We start from the raw sequence: 20,904 nt of genomic DNA, 5'->3' as shown, positions 1-20,904 counted from the left end.
CATAAGCCCTTCCAATGATTTATTTGTATTATATTTAAAGCATTTTTATCCTGCTCTTCGGTTTAAAAAAGACTGCCAGAGTGACTTACAAATGTCACTGATGAGACAGTCTCTGCCCTCAGGTTTAATATCTGAAAGATGCTACCTTTTGTGTCGTGTCTTTTAGATTATAAAACGGAGGGGAAAGGCTGTCTTTGTAAGAGATATTTGTAAGCCACCAAGGCAGCCTTTTGAGGAGGGTAAAAGGAAAAGGGAAACTTGGGCTCTGCAGAGTTTTTATTGGGAGCCACTAGAATGGAATAATTTAAAAATGGTAGCTGCTCTTTCCTGCAAAACTGACACAGTATTAATGACGTCCAGAAATTTTATCAAGCAAAGGTATAATGTATTTATCATTAGTCATTTAATATTATGGATGGTCTGGGAGCATCATTATACAATAATTTAGCTTTTCATGATCAAGGTTAAAATTCCCATTGAACTCAATGGGCCCTTACATCTGAGTAGACATGCAGAGAATTGCACTGCAGCACTCTCTTATTATTTCTTTCCTTCTTGCTTTATTAACTAATTTATTTCTTGTTTTCTTTATTAATCTATGATTAATATACTTTTTTAAAAAAGCTAGTGATGGGGTGTTAATCTTCATTTAATCATTTTCAGATCATGGGTGTCAATACTTATCAATGTTTGCATTAGGCTTCCATCATAAGGTATATAATTTTTAATATTTTAATATTTTGAGATGTTTGTATTCATGAATTATGTTGTACACTGCCCTGGGCTCCCTTGTGGGAAGGGCATAATAATAATAATAATAATAATAATAATAGGTACTTACCTGTGGGACTTCTTAGTGTATTGCAGCTGTGAGAAGGAATTTTCCATGCTAAGGATGAGGAACTGAAAACTGGCAGTATCATAATTCGCTCTGATTGTTTAGAAATACACAATCGTTTTGAGGTCCTCTCCCCTAGCATGGAAGACGAAGAGCAGACTCCATTTGAGGATCTCTCCCTCATTACAGTCGATAAGGTATATGAAGACGAGCAGCAAAGTCAGTCCTCAGGGAATGTGCAGGTGACCTTGGAACGGACAGCTCACGGAATTACCCCGACCAAACCTAAGAGGAGGCGTGTAGTGGTGATAGGGGATTCCCTACTGAGGAGAACAGAAGCAGTCATCTGTGGGCCTGACAAGATGTCTCGGGAAGTGTGCTGTCTCCCCGGGGCTAAGATCCAAGATGTAACTGAACAAGTGCAAGGAATCATAAAACCCACTGACGAATACCCCTTCCTCTTGGTTCATGTGGGGACCAATGACACTGCTTGCAATAGCCTCCAGAAGATCAAAAGAGACTACGAGGCTCTGGGCAGGAAATTGAAGCAATTAAATGCACAAATTGTCATCTCATCTGTCCTCCCAGTTCAACGACGTGGCCCAGGGAGAGAGGGAAAAATAGTGGAAGTAAACAGCTGGCTTCGCAAATGGTGTAAACAGGAACGGTTTGGATTCTTCGATCATGGACTGCAGTTTCTGGAAGATGGACTTCTGGCAAGCGATGGGCTGCACCTCACAACGGTTGGGAGGAATGTTTTTGCCAAAAATCTCAGAAACCTCATCAGGAGGGCTTTAAACTGACTAATGTGGGGGAGGGAGACAGTGCTCCTGAAGGTAGGAGTCTATCAACTGATGAAGATGATCATCCAGATGTCATAGACCAAATGGAGCAAACAGCATGCAGACCTGGTGGTGGGAGGAAAAAATCCTTAAATAAGAGACACGGGGGAATGATTAATGGGCTTCAATGTCTGTACACTAATGCGCAAAGCATGGGAAATAAACAAGATGAGCTTGAGCTCTTGGTACAGCAAACTAAATATGACATAATAGGCATCACTGAAACCTGGTGGGATAAGTCCCACAATTGGAATGTAAAAATGGAGGGATACAATCTATTTCAGAGAAACAGACCAGACAGGAAAGGAGGAGGAGTGGCATTATATGTCAGGGATGTGTATACCTGTGAAGAGATCCAGGATTTAGAACCTCAAAGCCAAAGTGAGAGCATTTGGGTCAAAATTAAGGGAGAGAAGAATAACAGTGACCTCATTGTGGGAGTTTACTATAGATCCCCAAGCCAAACGGAGGTCATAGATGATGCCTTCCTGGAACAGATGGCCAAGCATGCAAAAGGAAGGGAGATAGTAGTAATGGGGGACTTCAATTACCCGGATATTTGTTGGATGTCAAACTCAGCCAAGAGCATAAGGTCAAACAGATTCCTCACTGGCCTTGCAGACAACTTCGTTGTCCAGAAAGTGGGAGAAGCAACAAGAGGAACAGCCATTTTAGATCTGGTCCTAACCAATGTTGATGACCTGGTTAGTGGGGTAGAAGTGGAAGGATCATTAGGGACGAGTGATCATGCTCTTCTGAAGTTTACTATATAGCAGAAAGGAGCAGTCAAGCATACTAGGACTCAATTTCTTGACTTTAAGAAAGCCGACTTCATAAAACTTAGGGAAGTGCTGGGTGAGATCCCATGGAGAGTAATACTAAAAGGAAAGGGAGTTCATGATGGCTGGGAGTTTGTTAAGAGGGCGATAGTAAAAGCACAACTTCAGGCAATACCAATGAGACGGAAACATGGAAGGTGCCTAAAGAAGCCAGGGTGGCTATCTAAAGAACTTTTAACTGAGTTAAGATTAAAAAAGGATGTGTACAAAAAATGGAAAAGGGGGGAAACCACCAAAAAGGAATTCAAACAAATAGCCAGCATGTGTAGACACAAAGTCAGAAAAGCTAAAGAACAGAATGAACTCAGGCTTGCTAGAGAGGTTAAAAGCAACTAAAAAGGCTTTTATGGGTATGTTCGTAGCAAAAGGAAGAACAAAGAAACAGTGGGGTCACTCAGAGGAGAAGATGGTGAAATGCAAACAGGGGACACAGAAAGGGCTGAACTCAATGCCTTATTTGCCTCAGTCTTCTCCGATAAAGAAAACAATGCCCGATCTGAAGAATTTGGAGCAAATGATTCAGCAGAGGAAACACAGCCCAGAATAACTAAGGAGATAGTACAAGTATACTTGGCTAGTTTAGATGTATTCAAGTCTCCAGGGCCAGATGAACTGCATCCAAGAGTATTAAAAGAACTGGCAGATGTGATCTCAGAACCACTGAGATCAGTCATCTTTGAGAATTCCTGGAGAACAGGCGAAGTCCCGGCAGACTGGAGGAGGGCAAATGTTGTCCCTATTTTCAAAAAGGGGAAAAGAGAGGACCCAAATAATTACCGGACACGGGTGGCGCTGTGGGTTAAAGCCTCAGCGCCTAGGGCTTGCCGATCGAAAGGTCGGCGGTTCGAATCCCCGCGGCGGGGTGCGCTCCCGCTGTTCGGTCCCAGCGCCTGTCAACCTAGCAGTTCGAAAGCACTCTCGGGTGCAAGTAGATAAATAGGGACCGCTTACTAGCGGGAAGGTAAACGGCGTTTCCGTGTGCGGCTCTGGCTCGCCAGAGCAGCTATGTCACGCTGGCCACGTGACCCAAAAGTGTCTTCGGACAGCGCTGGCCCCCGGCCTCTTTGAGTGAGATGGGCGCACAACCCTAGAGTCTGTCAAGACTGGCCCGTACGGGCAGGTGTACCTTTACCTTTACCTTTAAATAATTACTGCCCAGTCAGTCTGACATCAATACCAGGGAAGATTCTGGATCAGATCATTAAGCAAACAGTCTGTGAGCACCTAGAAATGAATGCTGTGATCACCAATAGTCAGCATGGATTTCTGAAAAATAAGTCATGTCAGACTAACCTGATCTCATTTTTTGACAGAATTACAAGCCTGGTAGATGAAGGGAACGCAGTGGATGTAACCTACCTTGATCTCAGCAAGGCATTTGACAAGGTGTCCCATGATATTCTTGTAAAGAAGCTGGTAAAATGCGGTCTTGACTATGCTACCACTCAGTGGATTTGTAACTGGCTGACTGACCGAACCCAAAGGGTGCTCATCAATGGTTCCTCTTCATCCTGCAGAAGAGTGACTAGTGGGGTGCCACAGGGTTCTGTCTTATTCAACATCTTTATCAACGACTTGGATGATGGACTCAAGGGCATCCTGATCAAATTTGCAGATGACACCAAACTGGGAGGGGTGGCTAACACCCCAGAGGACAGGATCACACTTCAAAATGACCTTGACAGATTAGAGAACTGGGCCAAAACAAACAAGATGAATTTTAACAGGGAGAAATGTAAAGTATTGCACTTGGGCAAAAAAAATGAGAGGCACAAATACAAGATGGGTGACACCTGGCTTGAGAGCAGTACATGTGAAAAGGATCTAGGAGTCTTGGTTGATCACAAACTTGACATGAGCCAACAGTGTGACGCGGCAGCTAAAAAAGCCAGTGCAATTCTGGGCTGCATCAATAGGAGTATAGCATCTAGATCAAGGGAAGTAATAGTGCCACTGTATTCTGCTCTGGTCAGACCTCACCTGGAGTACTGTGTCCAGTTCTGGGCACCACAGTTCAAGAAGGACACTGACAAACTGGAACGTGTCCAGAGGAGGGCAACCAAAACGGTCAAAGGCCTGGAAACAATGCCTTATGAGGAACGGATAAGGGAGCTGGGCATGTTTAGCCTGGTGAAGAGGAGGTTAAGGGGTGATATGATAGCCATGTTCAAATATATAAAAGGATGTCACCTAGAGGAGGGAGAAAGGTTGTTTTCTGCTGCTCCAGAGAAGCGGACACGGAGCAATGGATCCAAACTACAAGAAAGAAGATTCCACCTAAACATTAGGAAGAACTTCCTGACAGTAAGAGCTGTTCGACAGTGGAATTTGCTGCCAAGGAGTGTGGTGGAGTCTCCTTCTTTGGAGGTCTTTAAGCAGAGGCTTGACAACCATATGTCAGGAGTGCTCTGATGGTGTTTCCTGCTTGGCAGGGGGTTGGACTCGATGGCCCTTGTGGTCTCTTCCAACTCTATGATTCTGTGATTCTCTGCTTCCCATGATATTTGAATTTGGATTGTCCAATGAAACTTTTATTCATATCACGCTGGAATACAAACTTCATGAATGGAGTCAGTTCTGTGCTTTGTTTTCATTTCTGAAATGCAATTCTTCTACTTTTTACCTATGAATAACATTGGCTGTTAGTCATGGTACCTAATTGGACTAAATGCTGAAGCAGAACAAGGTTGTAAAGCCCTCCCTTGGGAAGACTCAAGATGAAGTGAGTATGAATGAATGTTTATTGGATCGGCCCTTGGATCACTAATAAACATGATACCAAAACTTCCATAAAGGCGCAGTAGTTACAGTTAAAATTAATATATTATATGTATGCAATTCCTTGTGATAAGCAGAGATTTGTTTATAAAACAAATAAACATGTAAGCAGGTAAATTTGATGAAAGCAAGATATGCTTTATACTCTCATGTCTTCAAATCACTATGACAGCTGACAGAAATGGAATCCAAAAACTTCCCCCTGCATTTAGCGGCTTTTACTCTGAATGAAGCAACTCTCCAGGTTACATACTATCATGTGCTTATAGCAGGAAGCCCAGATTCTTTCAAATCCAAGTATTTAATTCTCTTTAATAATAGCTCGAAATAATGTTCTGTAATATCAGTATACAACTGACACTGAAAGATATAATGAACCAAAGCCTCAGAGACACTAGGATGTTGCACTGGGATCCCATGAAATCTCCCCAACGGCACCATGGATTCCATTTGTTCGAAATGTAATTGAGTGAAAGCTTTCCAATAGTCAGTTGTCAAAGGGAATAACAAAGCATTTTTCATATTGATGCTGATGTTTTACATTTCCCAACCATTTCACTGTTCTTGAGGATGTGGGAATTCTGGTTTTTCTTTGGATTACATATTGTAGATTAAGTTAGTGTTAATATGTCTATGGCCATCTCTGTTGAAAATGATAAATGCTTTATTTTCCTTGCTCTCTGGGGCAAGTGGCAAGGTATCAAAGTAACCATTTCTTTAGTCTGCACATTTAGATAATAAGACAGATATATTTGTGGGGTCCTTCAATACAGCTCTGACTTGATTGGGTAGATAAGATTGGGTAGAATCATAAAATCACAGAATTGAAAAGGACTCCAAGGGCATCTAATCTAATTCCCTGAAATTATTAAATTGCTAAATAAACTGCTTTTATTATTTCAGTTTCCATGCTGCTATTCCACTCACAACATAACAATAAAAAATACAAATCAATACATCATTAACAATAACAGTTTAAATGCTAATTTATTTCAAAACATAATATGGCAATCCAAATAAATAATTAATTTTGATAATATGGATGTTATATTTTAATTCATGATAAAATAAACTTTCAATCATGAAAACATATCAATTGATGTCTGTTGTTGTTGTTGTTGTTTAGTTGTGTCCGACTCTTCGTGACCCCATGGACCATATAAATCAGAATTGGATATTTGCTTGTTAAAATTAGTTCCTGACCTTGATCCCAAAGGAGCCTTGGTCTGTGGGAACATAATGATAAACATTTCCAGTACCATCAGATATAAACAGTTAAATAACCAGCAGCCAGTATGTGGCAGTAGTAACAAATAAAGTGCATAACACTTTTTTCCACAGAGGCTAAAAACTGAAGTGCACACAGTTTGTATTAGCTGGGTCACATACTATAAACATGCACTAATTAATCCTTGCACAAAGTCATTCTGTGTTGGCAACAGGTGGTTTCAGTCACCTCCTTCAGTCTGGCTTCTCAACAACCATCACAACACCCCTCCCTTTCCTCGATCTCACCTGGGGGGTGGGCATAACTAGGGCAGCCAAAAGGATACCCCCCCAGCCCCCACCCAAAGGGAACCCTTGTATTTCGCCCCACCACCTTCTTTTCACCCCTGACCAAAATACTGGCAAGGGGCCTCCCCCCCCCCCCGTGTGGTCTCCAACTGTGGCTCTCAAATGGTGTGGCGGCAGGAGAGAATGGCATGTGTCAAAGAAGCATTTAAACATTTCAGTGCAGTATAGTATGCTATCAATTGATTGATTGATTGTAGAATATGGATAAACGTATTTTCAAAATGAGAGCAAGGCCATCAAGTGACAATGAGGACAATCCTAGCTGTTTTTCAATGTTTCCGTTATCAGTAAAAAAATTACCATACTTTTCCGTTTATAAGACTAGGTTTTTTTTACTAAAAATGTTAAAAGGGGGATAGTCTTATACACGGGGGCAATCTCCCATTTTCTTAATTTTGAGTCCCCCAAAATAGGGGGAATCTTATACACGGAAAAATACAGTAAGTATTTTTCTTTTCTTTTATTCTGAAAGTGTCGGTCCACGGAAAAAAGTTTGAGCACCTATTATTTTTTGGGAGAACCACAGACAGCTTTAGCACCTTCACCTTCGTGAGTGATGTCAAAGTTACAGCCCCTGCTGTGTCTGTGTACAGACTGATACTGGACGGACATGTTTTGCTGCAGCTGGGGCAGAGGAAAGTGTCCGCTTTGGCTGCTGCAGGTGCACTATGGCAGTGCCTCTCTCAACGCTCCTCCCAGCTGTCATTCCTCCTCTGGTCACTGCTGTGGATGCACCACCTGACCATCTGTCTCCAGGCACTGGCAGTCATCTTACAAGGGAAGTAATAGTGCCACTGTATTCTGCTCTGGTCAGACCTCACCTGGAGTACTGTGTCCAGTTCTGGGCACCACAGTTCAAGAAGGACACTGACAAACTGGAACATGTCCAGAGGAGGGCAACCAAAATGGTCAAAGGCCTGGAAACGATGCCTTATGAGAAACGGCTAAGGGAGCTGGGCATGTTTAGCCTGGAGAAGAGGAGGTTAAGGGGTGATATGATAGCCATGTTCAAATATATAAAAGGATGTCACATAGAGGAGGGAGAAAGGTTGTTTTCTGCTGCCCCAGAGAAGCGGACACGGAGCAATGGATCCAAACTACAAGAAAGAAGATTCCACCTAAACATTAAGAAGAATTTCCTGACAGTAAGAGCTGTTCGACAGTGGAACTTGCTGCCAAGGAGTGTGGTGGAGTCTCCTTCTTTGGAGGTCTTTAAGCAGAGGCTTGACAACCATATGTCAGGAGTGCTCTGATGGTGTTTCCTGCTTGGCAGGGGGTTGGACTCGATGGCCCTTGTGGTCTCTTCCAACTCTATGATTCTATTCTATCTGCAAAGGATTCCCAGAACCAGTGGATTCAAAGCAGAACCAGTGAAGATCCTGTGTGAGTGTCTGGAGGCGGCTGGATGGCGGCTAACAGATTGAGGTTGAATCCTGACAAGACAGAAGTACTGTCATTGGGGGACAGGGGAGAGGCTGGTGTGGAGGACTCCCTGGTCCTGAACGGGGTAACTGTCCCTGAAGGACCAGGTGCACAGCCTGGGAGTCATTTTGGACTCACCTTTGTCCATGGAGGCGTAGGTCAATTCTGTGTCCAGGGCAGCTCCATCTGGGACGCAGGCTGAGACCCTCCCTGCCCGCAGACTGTCTTGCCAGAGTGGTGCATGCTTTAGTTATCTCTTGCTTGGACTACTGCAACGTGCTCTATGTGGGGCTGCCTTTGAAGGCGACACGGAAACTGCAATTAATCCAGAATGCGGCAGCCAGTCTGGGGACTGGGAGTGGCTGCCAGGACCACATAACACCGGTCTTGAAAGACCTAAGTTGGCTCCCAGTACGTTTCCGAGCACAATTCAAAGGGTCGGTGCTGACCTTGAAAGCCCTCAATGGCCTTGGCCCAGTAGACCTGAAGGAGTGCCTCCACCCCGGATGCCAGGGTCCCTCTCCGGCAAGAAGCGAAGTTACAGGGAACCAGGCAGAGGGCCTTCTTGGTGGTGGTGCCCACCCTGTGGAATGCCCTCCCAGAAGATGTCAAGGCAATAAGCAACTACCTGACTTTTAAAAGACATCTGAAGGCAGCCCTGTTTAGGGAAGTTTTGAATGACGGATGTTTTAATGTATTTTTAATCTTTGTTGGAAGCCGCCCAGAGTGGCTGGGAAACCCAGCTGGATGGGTGGGGTATAAATAAATTATGATGATGATGCCATGTTTGTTGCAATAAGGAGGAATAGAGCTTCCACACCTGGATTTGCTGGTCCTGTGGCTCCTGGGTGGGCCTGCCCTGGGCGCAATCACTGCTCTTCCAAGGGGACCCACTCCGGAACAGAGCCATCTTTACCCGGGGGTGCAAGGGGGTGGGGCACCCGGGCACTGATTTCTGCGGGGTGCCAGGTGCCTGCCGCTGAAGTCACCCAAGGTCTTAACTATCTACCTGTAATGAAATAATAAATAATTTGGATCAAGCTAGAAAAACAAAATACATATATACCTAGGTATTACTGATGCTCCCTGGCCAGGGCAGGCCTCCTGGCGAGAAGTTGGGCTGTGGCACCCAAGCAGCCTGGCAGTGCCTGCTGGCCTATAGCAACGTCCTGCTCTCCATCCTCACCCCGTCCTGGGGGAAGCAGGTGCGTCCCTTGCTGGGGGAGGGGGAGCCGTTCCCCGCCACGCGCGGAGGGCGGGTCAGCTGCACCGGTTGTAGTCCCGCCTGCCCCGCGCACTAGGCTGGGAGCAGGAACGAGGCGGGGCTGCCCTTTCGCATGGAAGGGGCGAGGTTTCTGCAGCAGCCTCTTCCTTTTTAAAGGCGAAGCAGCGTGGCTGGATTAGAACAGCAGCGGCGCTTGGCAGACGCAACTAAATTTGGGGGTTCTTTGCACCCCAGACGGCCCTGCATGATGTCACGTTTGTTGTAACAAGGAGGAATAGAGCTTCTTCCACACCGAGATCATCCTGCGGCCCCTGCTGCCGCCTCGCCTCGCCTCCTGGGCGGGCCTGCGCCCTGGGCGCGACCGCTGCGCTTCCCAGGGGGACCCACTCCGGAGCCCACCCTGCGCTCCGCCGCGCGCCCGGCGCTGCTCTCCCCACGGCGCCTGCTCCTCGCGCGCCCCTGCTGGCCGCGCCTGCTCGGCCTGGGATCGGCGCTTCCTCCTCCCTCTCCAGTCCCGGCTGCGGGGAGGGAAGCAGCGGAGGGGGACCCGGAGGAGCTATGGCTGCCCTGGCCCAGCTGCCGCGGGGCGGCTGGAGAGCCGGGCCGGCGGGACACCTGGGGGACCCTGGCCGGCGGCAGCAGCGGCTGCTTCTGGGGCTGCTGCTGGCGGCGGCGGGGCTGGGCGCCCGGGCAGAGCCGCTGCTGGTCTCGGGAGCGCGGCCCGTGGCGCTGGAGGAGGAGATTGTGTCCGAGAAGGCGGCCGAAGCCAGCCACCGCCAGGACAGCGCCAACCTGCTCATCTTCATCCTCCTGCTCACCCTCACCATCCTCACCATCTGGCTCTTCAAGCACCGCCGCGCGCGCTTCCTGCACGAGACGGGCCTCGCCATGATCTACGGTGGGTGCAGCGCGCCGCGCTGGGTGCAGGGAGGGAGGCTGGCAGAGACCCCCTGGCGGGCACCCGGGCCACTTTCCAAGGGGGCCCGTCGGCCATTTAGGAGCAGGGATGCAGGCGTGCCGGATGTACGTATGAGCTAAATAAGCTATAAGTTAGGCCCCCCTCTCTTGGGGGCCCCCCAAAAAATGAAAGGGAAAAAATCCTGGATGTACATTTCCAAAATATAAGATAAAAAACCAAATAAAATAAAACCTACATACAGCAACAGTGTGTTGTGTAGGCTCCTATTTGTTATGTGCAAATTTCTTCAGGTACCTATTAGGTCCATAAATTACCATATCATATATTCAACACAAAAAACAGTGGCAATTTGTTGTGGACAAAGGACAGCTGGACAACTTCAGGAGCTGAGGGCTTCCTCAAACCTCAATCCAGCCCTGGATGCAGCGCTGCTCCACTGGCCCCACGGTGCTGCACCCCCCCCCCCTTTTGAGGCATCTTCCCTTGCTCCCACCGCCTGCCCATATCTGTGTGGGGAGCCCACGCCTGGGAGAGGGGCAGGGGGAATCGCTGGGGCCGTTATCAACGTGCCCGGCAGCGAGTCCACTGCCTACCTGTGCGCACACCTTTAGATTCAGGACCTGCGTGGTTTCCTTCATGCATATGATGAAGCGAGCTTCTGCCTCCGAAATAAAGGTCGTGTTTATTAGCCTTCCGGGTATCGTGAAACCAATTGTTTTTCCATGTTCAGAGGCGCTCCGTGAGCATAAGCAACAGGTAAGATGGTTGTATTGCTGCTCTTTCTGGAGTTTTCCACACAAGGTGAGGCTTGGTGACAGAATGCGTCGCCGAAAGGTGCCGGGGTTGAGACAACAGAGCTGCTTTTTCTGCCTTGCTCTCCCTTTCACACAAAAATAAAAAGAAACGCCTGCCTTACTATGTAGTTGCCATTCTGCTCACAGTGCAGAATCCCTGAAACTGCCACACTCTTGCCCCGGACCTGCCACCCTGTGGGCAGTTTATGACCTTTGGACAGTGCTGCTGCGAGGTTAGGAAACAAATCCATTAGTCTGGGACTCCTGAGGACCCCACTATAGCTGTGAGATGGTGATTTGGTTTCCTCACTCTGACCGCATCTTATAGCGGGATTAATAGTCACAAAGTGTTTTACAATTGGCTCCTGTTAGAGCTGACATGGGGGGGGGGGGCAAGTCCAGCCGGGATCACAAAGTGTTGCTCCCTAGTTCTCATGCACAGGATCACAGCTCAGAACCGTAAGAAGAGATCAGAGCAAAGGCCCATCTAGCCCAGCATCCTGTTCTCAGTGACCAACCTGATGCCTGGAGGAGGCTCAAGCAGGACAGGACTGCAGCAGCGCCCTCCCCAATTGGGGTTCCCAGCAGTGGGCAGACAGGCATTCTGCCCCCGAGAGCAAGGGAGCAGCTACTGCTGATAGCCTTCTGCTCCATTAATTTGCCTAACCCTCTTCAGGATTAGTATGCCAGGTGTGTTATTATTCTCGCCAGCCATCTTGGAGGTAGCTCTCTTTTAATCCTGTTTTTTACAGGCAGGGTGGGTTTGATTTAAATCAAATCAATTTAAATCACTAGTCAGTAAGACTTGATTTATTATTTTTTACAGAAAGACTCATTCTTGCTGGTATATTAATATTTACAACCAGACGAAGGTTTCCTTTTTAGAACATTAAATTTTCAGAGTCATTTCGACAGTTCTATAAAAAATTACTGATTTAGTTATACTGTTAGAAATACATAGAAAGATAATTATGTAATTATGGTGAGGTTTAATAAGTTAACAGTTGGACAACTTTTCAGCTGTACTTGATTGGAAGGAGAAAAATAATTATTTCCTTAATGACAATTTAAACAATTTATTTAACTAAAACAATAACATTATAGCATATGTATCCATGTTTGTGAACTGATGTAGTTAAACATTTTTAAAAAAAACAACACACACCTTAGACTGAGTTTCAGCACACATGAAAAACTTTAAACAAATCCTTATTTCTTGATGAATAGCCTCTGGACTATAATGTAACGTAGATAAAATATTTTTGGAGGAAAAATCTTCCTAAAGATAATATTCTATTTTAAAAATCCAATTTAAATCAAAAGAATCCTATTTAAATTTTAAAAAATCTGATTATATCAACAAAATCCTATTTTTTATTTCAAAAAATCATTGATTTCTCCCACCCTGCCTTATACAAATCTACGTTGTGGAATACTGTGTGCGGTTCTGGTGAAGGAGAAGGCAGAGCTGGAAAAGTTTCTGAGAAGGGCAACTGAAGTGATCAGGGGATGGCAGCCATTTTCCCTATGAGGAAAATGGACCTTTCTCACTTAGACATGATAAAGGACTATGCAATTCTGTGTGGGAAAAGTGGGTAATTTTTTTTCTTCCCCCTCTCCTATAGGGCTAGAATCCAAGGCCATCCAATGAAGTGGATCCAATTTTTTTTTATTTTTTTTAAATCATTGATTTTTATCCACCTTGTTTACAGGTGAGGGTGAGAGATTTCGACCTTCTGAAGGCTATCTAGTGAGTTTGTGGCCAAACAGGCATTTGAACTGAGAGTTCCCCAAATCCAGTATTGTACAGTGGTACCTCGGGTTACAGACGCTTCAGGTTACAGACTCTGCTAACCCAGAAATAGTACCTCGGGTTAAGAACTTTGCTTCAGGATGAGAACAGAAATCGTGCTCTGGCGGCGCGGAGGCAGCAGGAGGCCCCATTAGCTGAAGTGGTACCTCTGGTTAAGAACAGTTTCAGGTTAAGAACGGACCTCCAGAACGAATTAAGTACCACTGTATTCTAGATCCTGACTGGTAACAAGTTTTCTCTTTCGAACATAGGAATCCCTTAACTTTGGCAGGGCCAGTAATGCTTGTACACATATACCATTAATCTGTCCTTCCTTCCAGTGCTGCTTTAAACATTTTTTAGAGAGCTGATGGGAAATTGACAGCACTTCCTTTGCTACCTCTCCAGTTCATGACTTGTGACACTTGGGTATTTTACTAGGGTAGTCACAAGAATGGTGCTGGAAAATTTGAGACCTTAAACTCTTTGGAGAGAAAGCTGATTGCTCAACAGAAACAAACTAAAAACTGCAAGAAGTTTAAATTACTTTGTCTTAGATTCCCAAGTGATCAGGCTAGATATATCTGAGCTTGCTTATTACGAAGTTGCTAACTGAGCAAGGAAGCAAACATAACACCTGAGTTATATATAGAGAATGGTCTGCAAACATTTGGAATTGTTCTGTGCTACATATTTTTAAGAATTGGTGCCAATGCATACCTATGTTCCTATTTTAAAAGTTTGCAATAGATTATTGTACTTTTTTTGTAATTCCAGTGCTTACCATGGGGCCCAGTGACTTGAGCTTGGACATGGGAGACCCCCCCAAAGTCCGGCCAGCTGCAGAGGTTTTTGGGTAGTCCACAAAAGCAAGAATTTTGTGGCACTGAGAACAATAATGCCACTACAAATCTGGTAGTTTTCAGGGTGGCCTGAGACACACTGTCTTTATCACAGAGTTGTTATGAAGCTGAAAGAACAACACTTATAAATTGATTCTTAAGAACTGTAAAGCCATTTGCAATAGTGGGAAAAGATTTGGAGGGATCACTGTGGTAGTTGAGCATATAACCACATATATGCATATATATAAGGGTGGTTCTTGTGATATCTTTTGTTATTGATTAGAGTCCTGAGGTCCTTGTGTGAAGAGCCTGTTGGTGTCACCTTTAGATAGTCAGGATGGGTAGAGATTTACTGTCACACGCATGCACAGATGTGTCCTGCTCTGGAGGCCAGGACCTGAACCCATGGCTTCAAGTTACAAGAAAGGAGGTTCCAACTAAACATCAGGAAGAACTTTCTGACAGTAAGAGCTGTTTGACAGCGGAACAGACTCCCTTAGGAGGTAGTGGGCTCTTCTTCCTTGGAGGTTTTTAAGCAGAGCTTGGGTGGCCACTTGTCATGTATGATCTAGCTGAGATTCCTGCATTGAGACGGTTGGACTAGATGGCCCCTGGGCTCCCTTCCAACTCTAAAATTCCAAGATCTGTGACCTGTGACTTGTTTCAGACTTCCCCTGGGAGTGAGATTAAATCCTTTTTCAAATCTTAACTTGAACTTCAAATGCCAGTTGAATGAATGAACCTCAGTTTCTGTGTACTGTATATAAACACACAAAAAGTTAAATCGGATTTTTATTCCTGACCCCATATGAGGGCTGTAAAAGGATAAAGGTGAAATGAGTGACATTCTAAGATTGTTTTAGTATTACTTTCAGCACCTGCTGTGACTTCAGTAGGCTCCCAGAAGAAGTCCTCTGTGGTGGTATGGCTGCCACAAACTCCCCTCTGTGGGGCATGTAGACGATATCATCAGGACAACCTCAGTCACTTTCTCATGGGATGCATGTAGGTTCTGCCTTGTTTCCAAGATGTATCCAGGATCAGCATCCTAGGTTTCTCTTAGGTCCAGTTCTTGAGTCTCACCATGGACATATTTCTGTGGATAACTCTTTCTTACATAAACTTTAAATGGTTATGTTTGTAATATCTTCCTAAAGTCTGCCTCTAATGCATGGCTAACCACCCATTGAGAACCACATTGACCCTTAGCCAGCTGTTTGGGGAACACACACAAGGGGTGGGGGTGGTTGCCCCCCCTTACCCAGAGGACCCAGAGGCACCCCTCCAGCTGATCCACATAGCTCATCTCCCCCTCTCTCATCAAATGATCAGTCTGAGATGAAGAAGGGAACGGTTGGCATTATTGTCAGGGTGCTGAGCTGCATCTCTTTTTTTCAAACAAACAATTTTTACATCACCGCTGCCAAAATTGATTTGTTCTTAGACAACCAGAAAAATTTGCATAGATGGCCAAACCAGACCTCCAGACTAGGGACTAACCACCAGTAACTTATATCCTTTGTTGTGTATCTTTTATATTCGTTTTATATGTTTTTATATTTCTGTAAAACTGTTTTGCGTCGTTATTGAGAAAGATGGCTAAAGAGATTCAACAAATAATATCGTACTTAGATGTATTGGTTGCTTTCCCCTCTTGTTGGTTACCAAATCATTCTGAGAAGTGAAGTAAGTGCTGTTTCTCAAGTCCTGTTCCATTCTCTCTCATATAGGCAAGGACTTTACCCATGTGCTCAGGGTACAGAGTACAGTGGTATCTTGATTCTCAAACTTAATCCGTTCCGGAAGTCTGTTCCAAAACCAAAGCTTTCTAAAAGCAAGATGCACTTTCCCATAGAAAGTAATGCAAAACGGATTAATCTGTTTCAGACTTTTAAAAACAACCCTAAAACAGCAATTGAACATGAATTTTACTATCTAACAAGACCATGGATCCATAAAATGAAAGCAATAAATGATGCACTGCAGTCACACAGTCAGTCAATCAATCAGTAGCTGAACTGGGTACCACACAGTAACAAAAACAAAAAAGAGCCATGAAAACGCAAATGAATAGCAAAAACAGACAGACCTCAGTGTAACACTCAAAACAGAAGTGTGGCACTCAAAACAGATCATGTTTGGCTTCTGAAAAAAGTTTGCAAACCAGAACACTTCTGAGCTTGCAGTGTTTGGGTTCCAAGTTGTTTGAGTATCAAGGCATTTGAGAACCTAGGTACCACTGTAAAGCGAAGAGGTAGGGAACAGTGTCATGGAAATTTCCTTCCCTGAGCTTTTAAGAAGCCTCCGAGTTCCAAACCGTCAATTCAGATTGGGGGGGGGGGCTTTGTAGGGAGCATTAACACCTCAGAAGCAGTGAAGAGGCTGATCTCCTGGAAGGAGGTGCCAGACCTGCGCAATGAAAAGGTTGTAGGAAGAGCCACCTAGTTCAGTATTTTCTATGCCTGCTGGTGGGCAGCATGGGTTCAGGCAGGGATGTGGAGATGCTGGGGATTGAACCAAGGACCTTTTGCATGCAATGTGTACGCTTTTGCTTCTGAGCTATGGCCCTTCCTTCCTTCTTCCTTCCTTCCTGGGAGGCAGGCAGGCTAACTGAGTGCAGCCTTCTTTTAGCAAGCTGGCCCAGCCCGGCCAATGCCTTAGGATGCTTCTTGTAGCACCAACCCCAGAAACGCTGCCCCTTCTCTGTCAGGGGACTCTAGCCACTTCCTTGCTCCCAGGCTACTCCGCTGTTGCTCAGCCTTCCTCTCTCCTCTCCCCTCTTGCTCCCTTTAGTCAATCTGTTATGTAAGATAGTTCCTAATAGCATCATGAGCATGTGTCATGTGAGCATGGAGGGTTTGTCCAAGTGTTTCTCTCGCTATTTTTATGAGTCCTTATAGTAATTAAGTGCCTTGGAACTACATACAGTCTAAGTTCCTTGTAGTCTGTACTTGCACATTTTTTTTAATGTGTTTACTTTGTGCATACATCACAGTTTCACTTGTGCACTTTACAAATGTGGCAAACAAAGCGGTTCTTTGAGTGTTACATCCTGAGATCTTGTAGCCCCAAGCCTTAAAATCTCTTGGCTGTGGCTGCAGTTCTTCTCATTCAGCACTCCCTTTCACTTTATTTATTTACAGTATTTATATACTGCCCACTAACAGGAATTCTCCCAGTAGCTTGCAGGTTAAAAAGGAAGACTCTATAAAAATAGAACATGAAACACAAAATCTAAAACGGCCTTTGTGAGCCTAGCACCCTCCTGATCAAAACTTCTCCCATCAGTCCAAAACAATATTCACCAGCCCTGGCCAGCATGATCTTGCTTTCTGGGGCTGATGGCAGCGGTCGCCCAAAATATCTGAAGGGTGCCTGGCAGGTGCGGTTTGATCAAAACAAAATGCAACCACAGCAGCAGAGTAAAACCGTTGGCAGAAGACAACTGTGCAGACACTGAAAGAGCACTGAATTTACTATTCACAGGTGTCCTGGTGGGTGTCGTCCTTCGCTATGGCATCCACATTCCCAGTGATATCAACAACGTGACTTTAAGCTGCCCAGTGCAGACCAGCCCTGCAACTCTGTTGGTAAACCTCAGTGGGAAGTTCTACGAGTATACCCTGAAAGGGGAAATCAGTTCCCACGAACCTAATAACGTTCAGGATAATGAGATGCTCAGAAAGGTAAGCTGGTTTTCTCCCTTCTCTTATTTGCCCCTCCACCCTAGAAAGGGTTTCTCAGTTCCACCTCTGGCTTTCCAAACCAGTCTGGTTGGGCTGGGCTGACCAGGGCCAGTGGGCCCTGAAGCAACCAAGCAAGAAACCTGGTTTGGTAGGCTTTCTCATGTATCTCCTCCTCCTCCTCCTCCTCCTCCTCCACCATCATCATCCCACTGGTCCTTCTGTGTTCTGTTATGGAAACCTGTTCATGTGCCCTGAATTCCTTTCCCATCCTTGTCTGCCCACCCTCATGCACTCCAAGGTAATTAGCTAATAGCACTATCTATTTCATCTTAAATTCCTTAGGTAGAGCCTCCAGAATGGAAGTTTCCTGGGTGTAGCCTTCTCCTTTTTTTCTCCCTGTACACACAAATCACATTTCTGTATTACCTAAAACTTTCCAGTTCCAGGTATGGTGAAGGGTGTTCCTGTTTAGAGTAATGGGAGCTTTTTCTTGTGAAATTATCCATTGTTCCCACGTTGTAAAAGCCAAACATTTGGCTCCCTGAAGCGGTTGTGTTTGCTAACGTTTTTATTCTTGATTTAAAGTGAACTTAATTAAGCTTTATATACAGTCTTATGTAAAACTTTCCTTGCCTGGATTTTTATTCGTTCTTTTTTTTAAAAAAACTTCTACAGGTGACATTCGATCCAGAAGTATTCTTCAACATCTTGCTCCCTCCAATTATATTTTATGCAGGATACAGCTTGAAAAGGGTATGTCCTTCCTCGTTTAAACCGATGCTTTAATATGTTGAAAGAAATTCTGGTGCTTTTACACCTTTGTCAGATGTGAATTCTGCTCTATCCTGTAGGCTCAGGTAATGATGCTATCCATCTCAGCATTAATGTGTTAAAGGTGAAGGGACCCCTGACCATTAGGTCCAGTCATGGCCGACTCTGGGGTTGCGGCGCTCATCTCGCTTTATTGGCTGAGGGAGCCGGCGTACAGCTTCCGGGTCATGTGGCCAGCAGGACTAAGCCGCTTCTGGCAAACCAGAGCAGCGCACGGAAACGCCGTTTACCTTCCTGCCGGAGCGGTACCTATTTATCTACTTGCACTTTGACGTGCTTTCGAACTGCTAGGTTGGCAGGAGAAGGGACCGAGCAATGGGAGGACACAAAGCTTCTTTTTAAAAAGCGGTAGAGCTATTATAACTGTTTGCAGGCCTAGCCCACTTATTGAGCAAAACAACAAATTAGCACACCTCCTGCCCCCTCCTGCTGCCTCTCCCCCTTGCCTTACTTTTAATGTCTGGGCCCCTCCCCCTCCTTGGCCCTTCCTCAGAGTAAGGTGTTGCAGGAGAACTGGCCCAGGAGGATGCAGCCTGTGCTGCCATCACTTTTCTGGGATGGCAGAAATGTTGCCACATGTCCGGAATTTGGAAGTCTATACAGTATTTTAGAAGTCTATATTTTTGCAATTTCCCCCCAAAATCCCAAAATAGCTCAAAAACTTATCAGTTATCTTTGAGATTTTGCTAAACCACTTTGTTCAAAACTAAAAAAAGCTCAACAATCTTTGTGTCCAGATTTTGACTTTTTGAAATATGGCAATCCTATTTAACTTTCAAAGTTATTTTTAACTTTTAACTTTTAAGTGATGCTTCAGGAGAATTTAAAAAGTGAAGGGGGGAAGGAGAGGAGCAGCAACACAACACCCTGTCTTCTTATGCCACCCATGCCAACTTGTGCAACCTGTCCTGTGACTGAAAACAGGCTTTCTTGCACATCCAGGTATTGGTTTGTGATGAATGGGACCTGCAGCAAAATGGAACGTTCTTGTTCCAGTCAACCAGCAGTGCTGTCCTCCACAACACACTCTTCATTTCCCCCTCACAGCCCATTTTCAATTCCCCCTCCCCGTGTACCACCTTTTTAGCATTTCATGGCCAATGAGTGCACACAGTTACTGAGTGGGTTTCTCCTCCTTGTCTTTCTTCTCCTTATATTTTTAAACTTCTGGCAACCACAGGGTTCCTGTGAGTCTGCGCATGATTGATGCTGCTTTAGCTAGATGAGCCATGGTACTCATGTGGGATAATTTCTGCTGCAAGGAGTTTTTGTATTTGTATAGGCTTCCTATGCTGTTTAGAATGTGTTACGTTGTGGGCAGTGAACCTCCATCTGAATCACAACTCCTCCGCCCCAATCAGGGCCTTGCTGGCTGGGGTTGATGGATGCTGAAATCCAGCAATGTTTGGGGGGGGGGCACAGGTTCCCCTCCTCAGGGGCAGGTTTTTTGTTGTTTATATGGGTGATAATCATTCCAGCTTGGTTGACGTGGGAGTCCAGTGGAGCAATCTTGTGCATCTTTTGAACTCTGTTTTGAGCAATTGTTCAGACAGCTATTGAACTCAGAACAATATTTTGGAACCTTTTGAAGCTTCCAAATTCTGAATTCATTGCAAGGCTCTTTCGCCTCTCATATCTAGCCAACAACAATCTATGGAGAACCTGCTCTTAATGAAACATTTTAGAAAAAGCAGAGGCTGGGCATACTTTCACTCTGAAATGCTTGGCTGAAAGTTCCAGCTTCCTTAGGAGTCCGCCCCCCCCCCGCCCCCCAAATCAGATGATAAACTGTGGTCATGTGAAACCTTTAAGATTATATAAATGAATAACTGTTTGATCATTGGTTGTGGCTGTTTGTTCTTTGTAGTAATACTTACATTATAGACATGTGCACACAGTTGGCATCTGCCTGTTTGGATTTATTGTGGCAGGAATTAGCCCGGGTGAGCCTTGTGCCCTCTCCCTTCTGCTGCTCTATTCTGGCATTGGCCACGACAAAGAATTCAGAAGCTTTTGCATCGTCCTGGCCCCATAGCTGGAGATGCTGGGTCCTTCTGCATGTAAAGCGGGTGCTCTCCCACTGAGCTATGAACCTTTCTTCTGTCAGTGAAAATCACTGCAGTTGTCTTAGAACGGAAGGCTTGCTTTGCTGCTTGCGACCAGGGCTCCAGCGTTCTGTTCCTGACGGTGGCAGCCAGGTGCCTCTGAGATGCTCTTGGCCAGAGCCTGGGGGCCGTGGCTTTCCCTTGTTTGCTCTCAGCTATGCAGAGGGTTTTGCCACTGGAGGTTCAGCTGTTATAAGCTATTAGCTTTCAATATACCCATCCTCCACCAAGTTTTCTAACCCTTGTTAAAAAACCATCTAAACTAATGGCCTCCAACACATCTTTGGTAATGAGTTGCATAAATTAGTTATGCATGGTGTGAATAAGTGTTTTATTTATTTCTCCCTCTTTTTCTGGACTTCATGCCAGTTTGATTGGGTGGCCTCAACTTCCAGTATTCTGAGAGAAGGAGG

The 20,904-nt window shown here is 45.2% G+C and overlaps 1 protein-coding gene and 2 long non-coding RNA genes across 3 annotated transcripts in view; 1 reads left to right on the top strand and 2 right to left on the bottom strand.

Annotated features, from left to right (window-relative positions):
* Positions 1 to 6,265: 6,265 nt before the first annotated feature.
* Positions 6,266 to 7,645, bottom strand: LOC310669122. The gene is made up of 2 exons (XR_014507020.1): positions 7,418 to 7,645; positions 6,266 to 6,523 (listed from the first exon to the last, which is right to left on the bottom strand). It is a non-coding gene; the product is annotated as an uncharacterized lncRNA (long non-coding RNA).
* A 563-nt stretch (positions 7,646 to 8,208) lies between these two features.
* Positions 8,209 to 9,849, bottom strand: LOC310669127. The gene is made up of 3 exons (XR_014507027.1): positions 9,361 to 9,849; positions 8,433 to 8,589; positions 8,209 to 8,305 (listed from the first exon to the last, which is right to left on the bottom strand). It is a non-coding gene; the product is annotated as an uncharacterized lncRNA (long non-coding RNA).
* A 124-nt stretch (positions 9,850 to 9,973) lies between these two features.
* The window catches only part of SLC9A6 (solute carrier family 9 member A6), a 48,684-nt gene continuing 37,753 nt past the window's right edge, over positions 9,974 to 20,904 (top strand). Inside the window, exons 1-3 of the mRNA XM_083422604.1 lie at positions 9,974 to 10,417; positions 17,356 to 17,555; positions 18,231 to 18,308. Of these exons, the coding sequence (XP_083278730.1) occupies positions 10,078 to 10,417; positions 17,356 to 17,555; positions 18,231 to 18,308 (618 nt within the window). The 5' untranslated portion in view covers positions 9,974 to 10,077. The remainder of the gene's footprint in view (positions 10,418 to 17,355; positions 17,556 to 18,230; positions 18,309 to 20,904) is intronic.

This window comes from Podarcis tiliguerta (assembly GCF_965153285.1).
Source record: "Podarcis tiliguerta genome assembly, chromosome: Z".
NCBI lineage: Eukaryota > Metazoa > Chordata > Lepidosauria > Squamata > Lacertidae > Podarcis > Podarcis tiliguerta.
The sequence above is the reverse complement of the archived record's forward strand: the minus strand, read 5'-3'. Positions and strand labels throughout refer to the sequence as shown.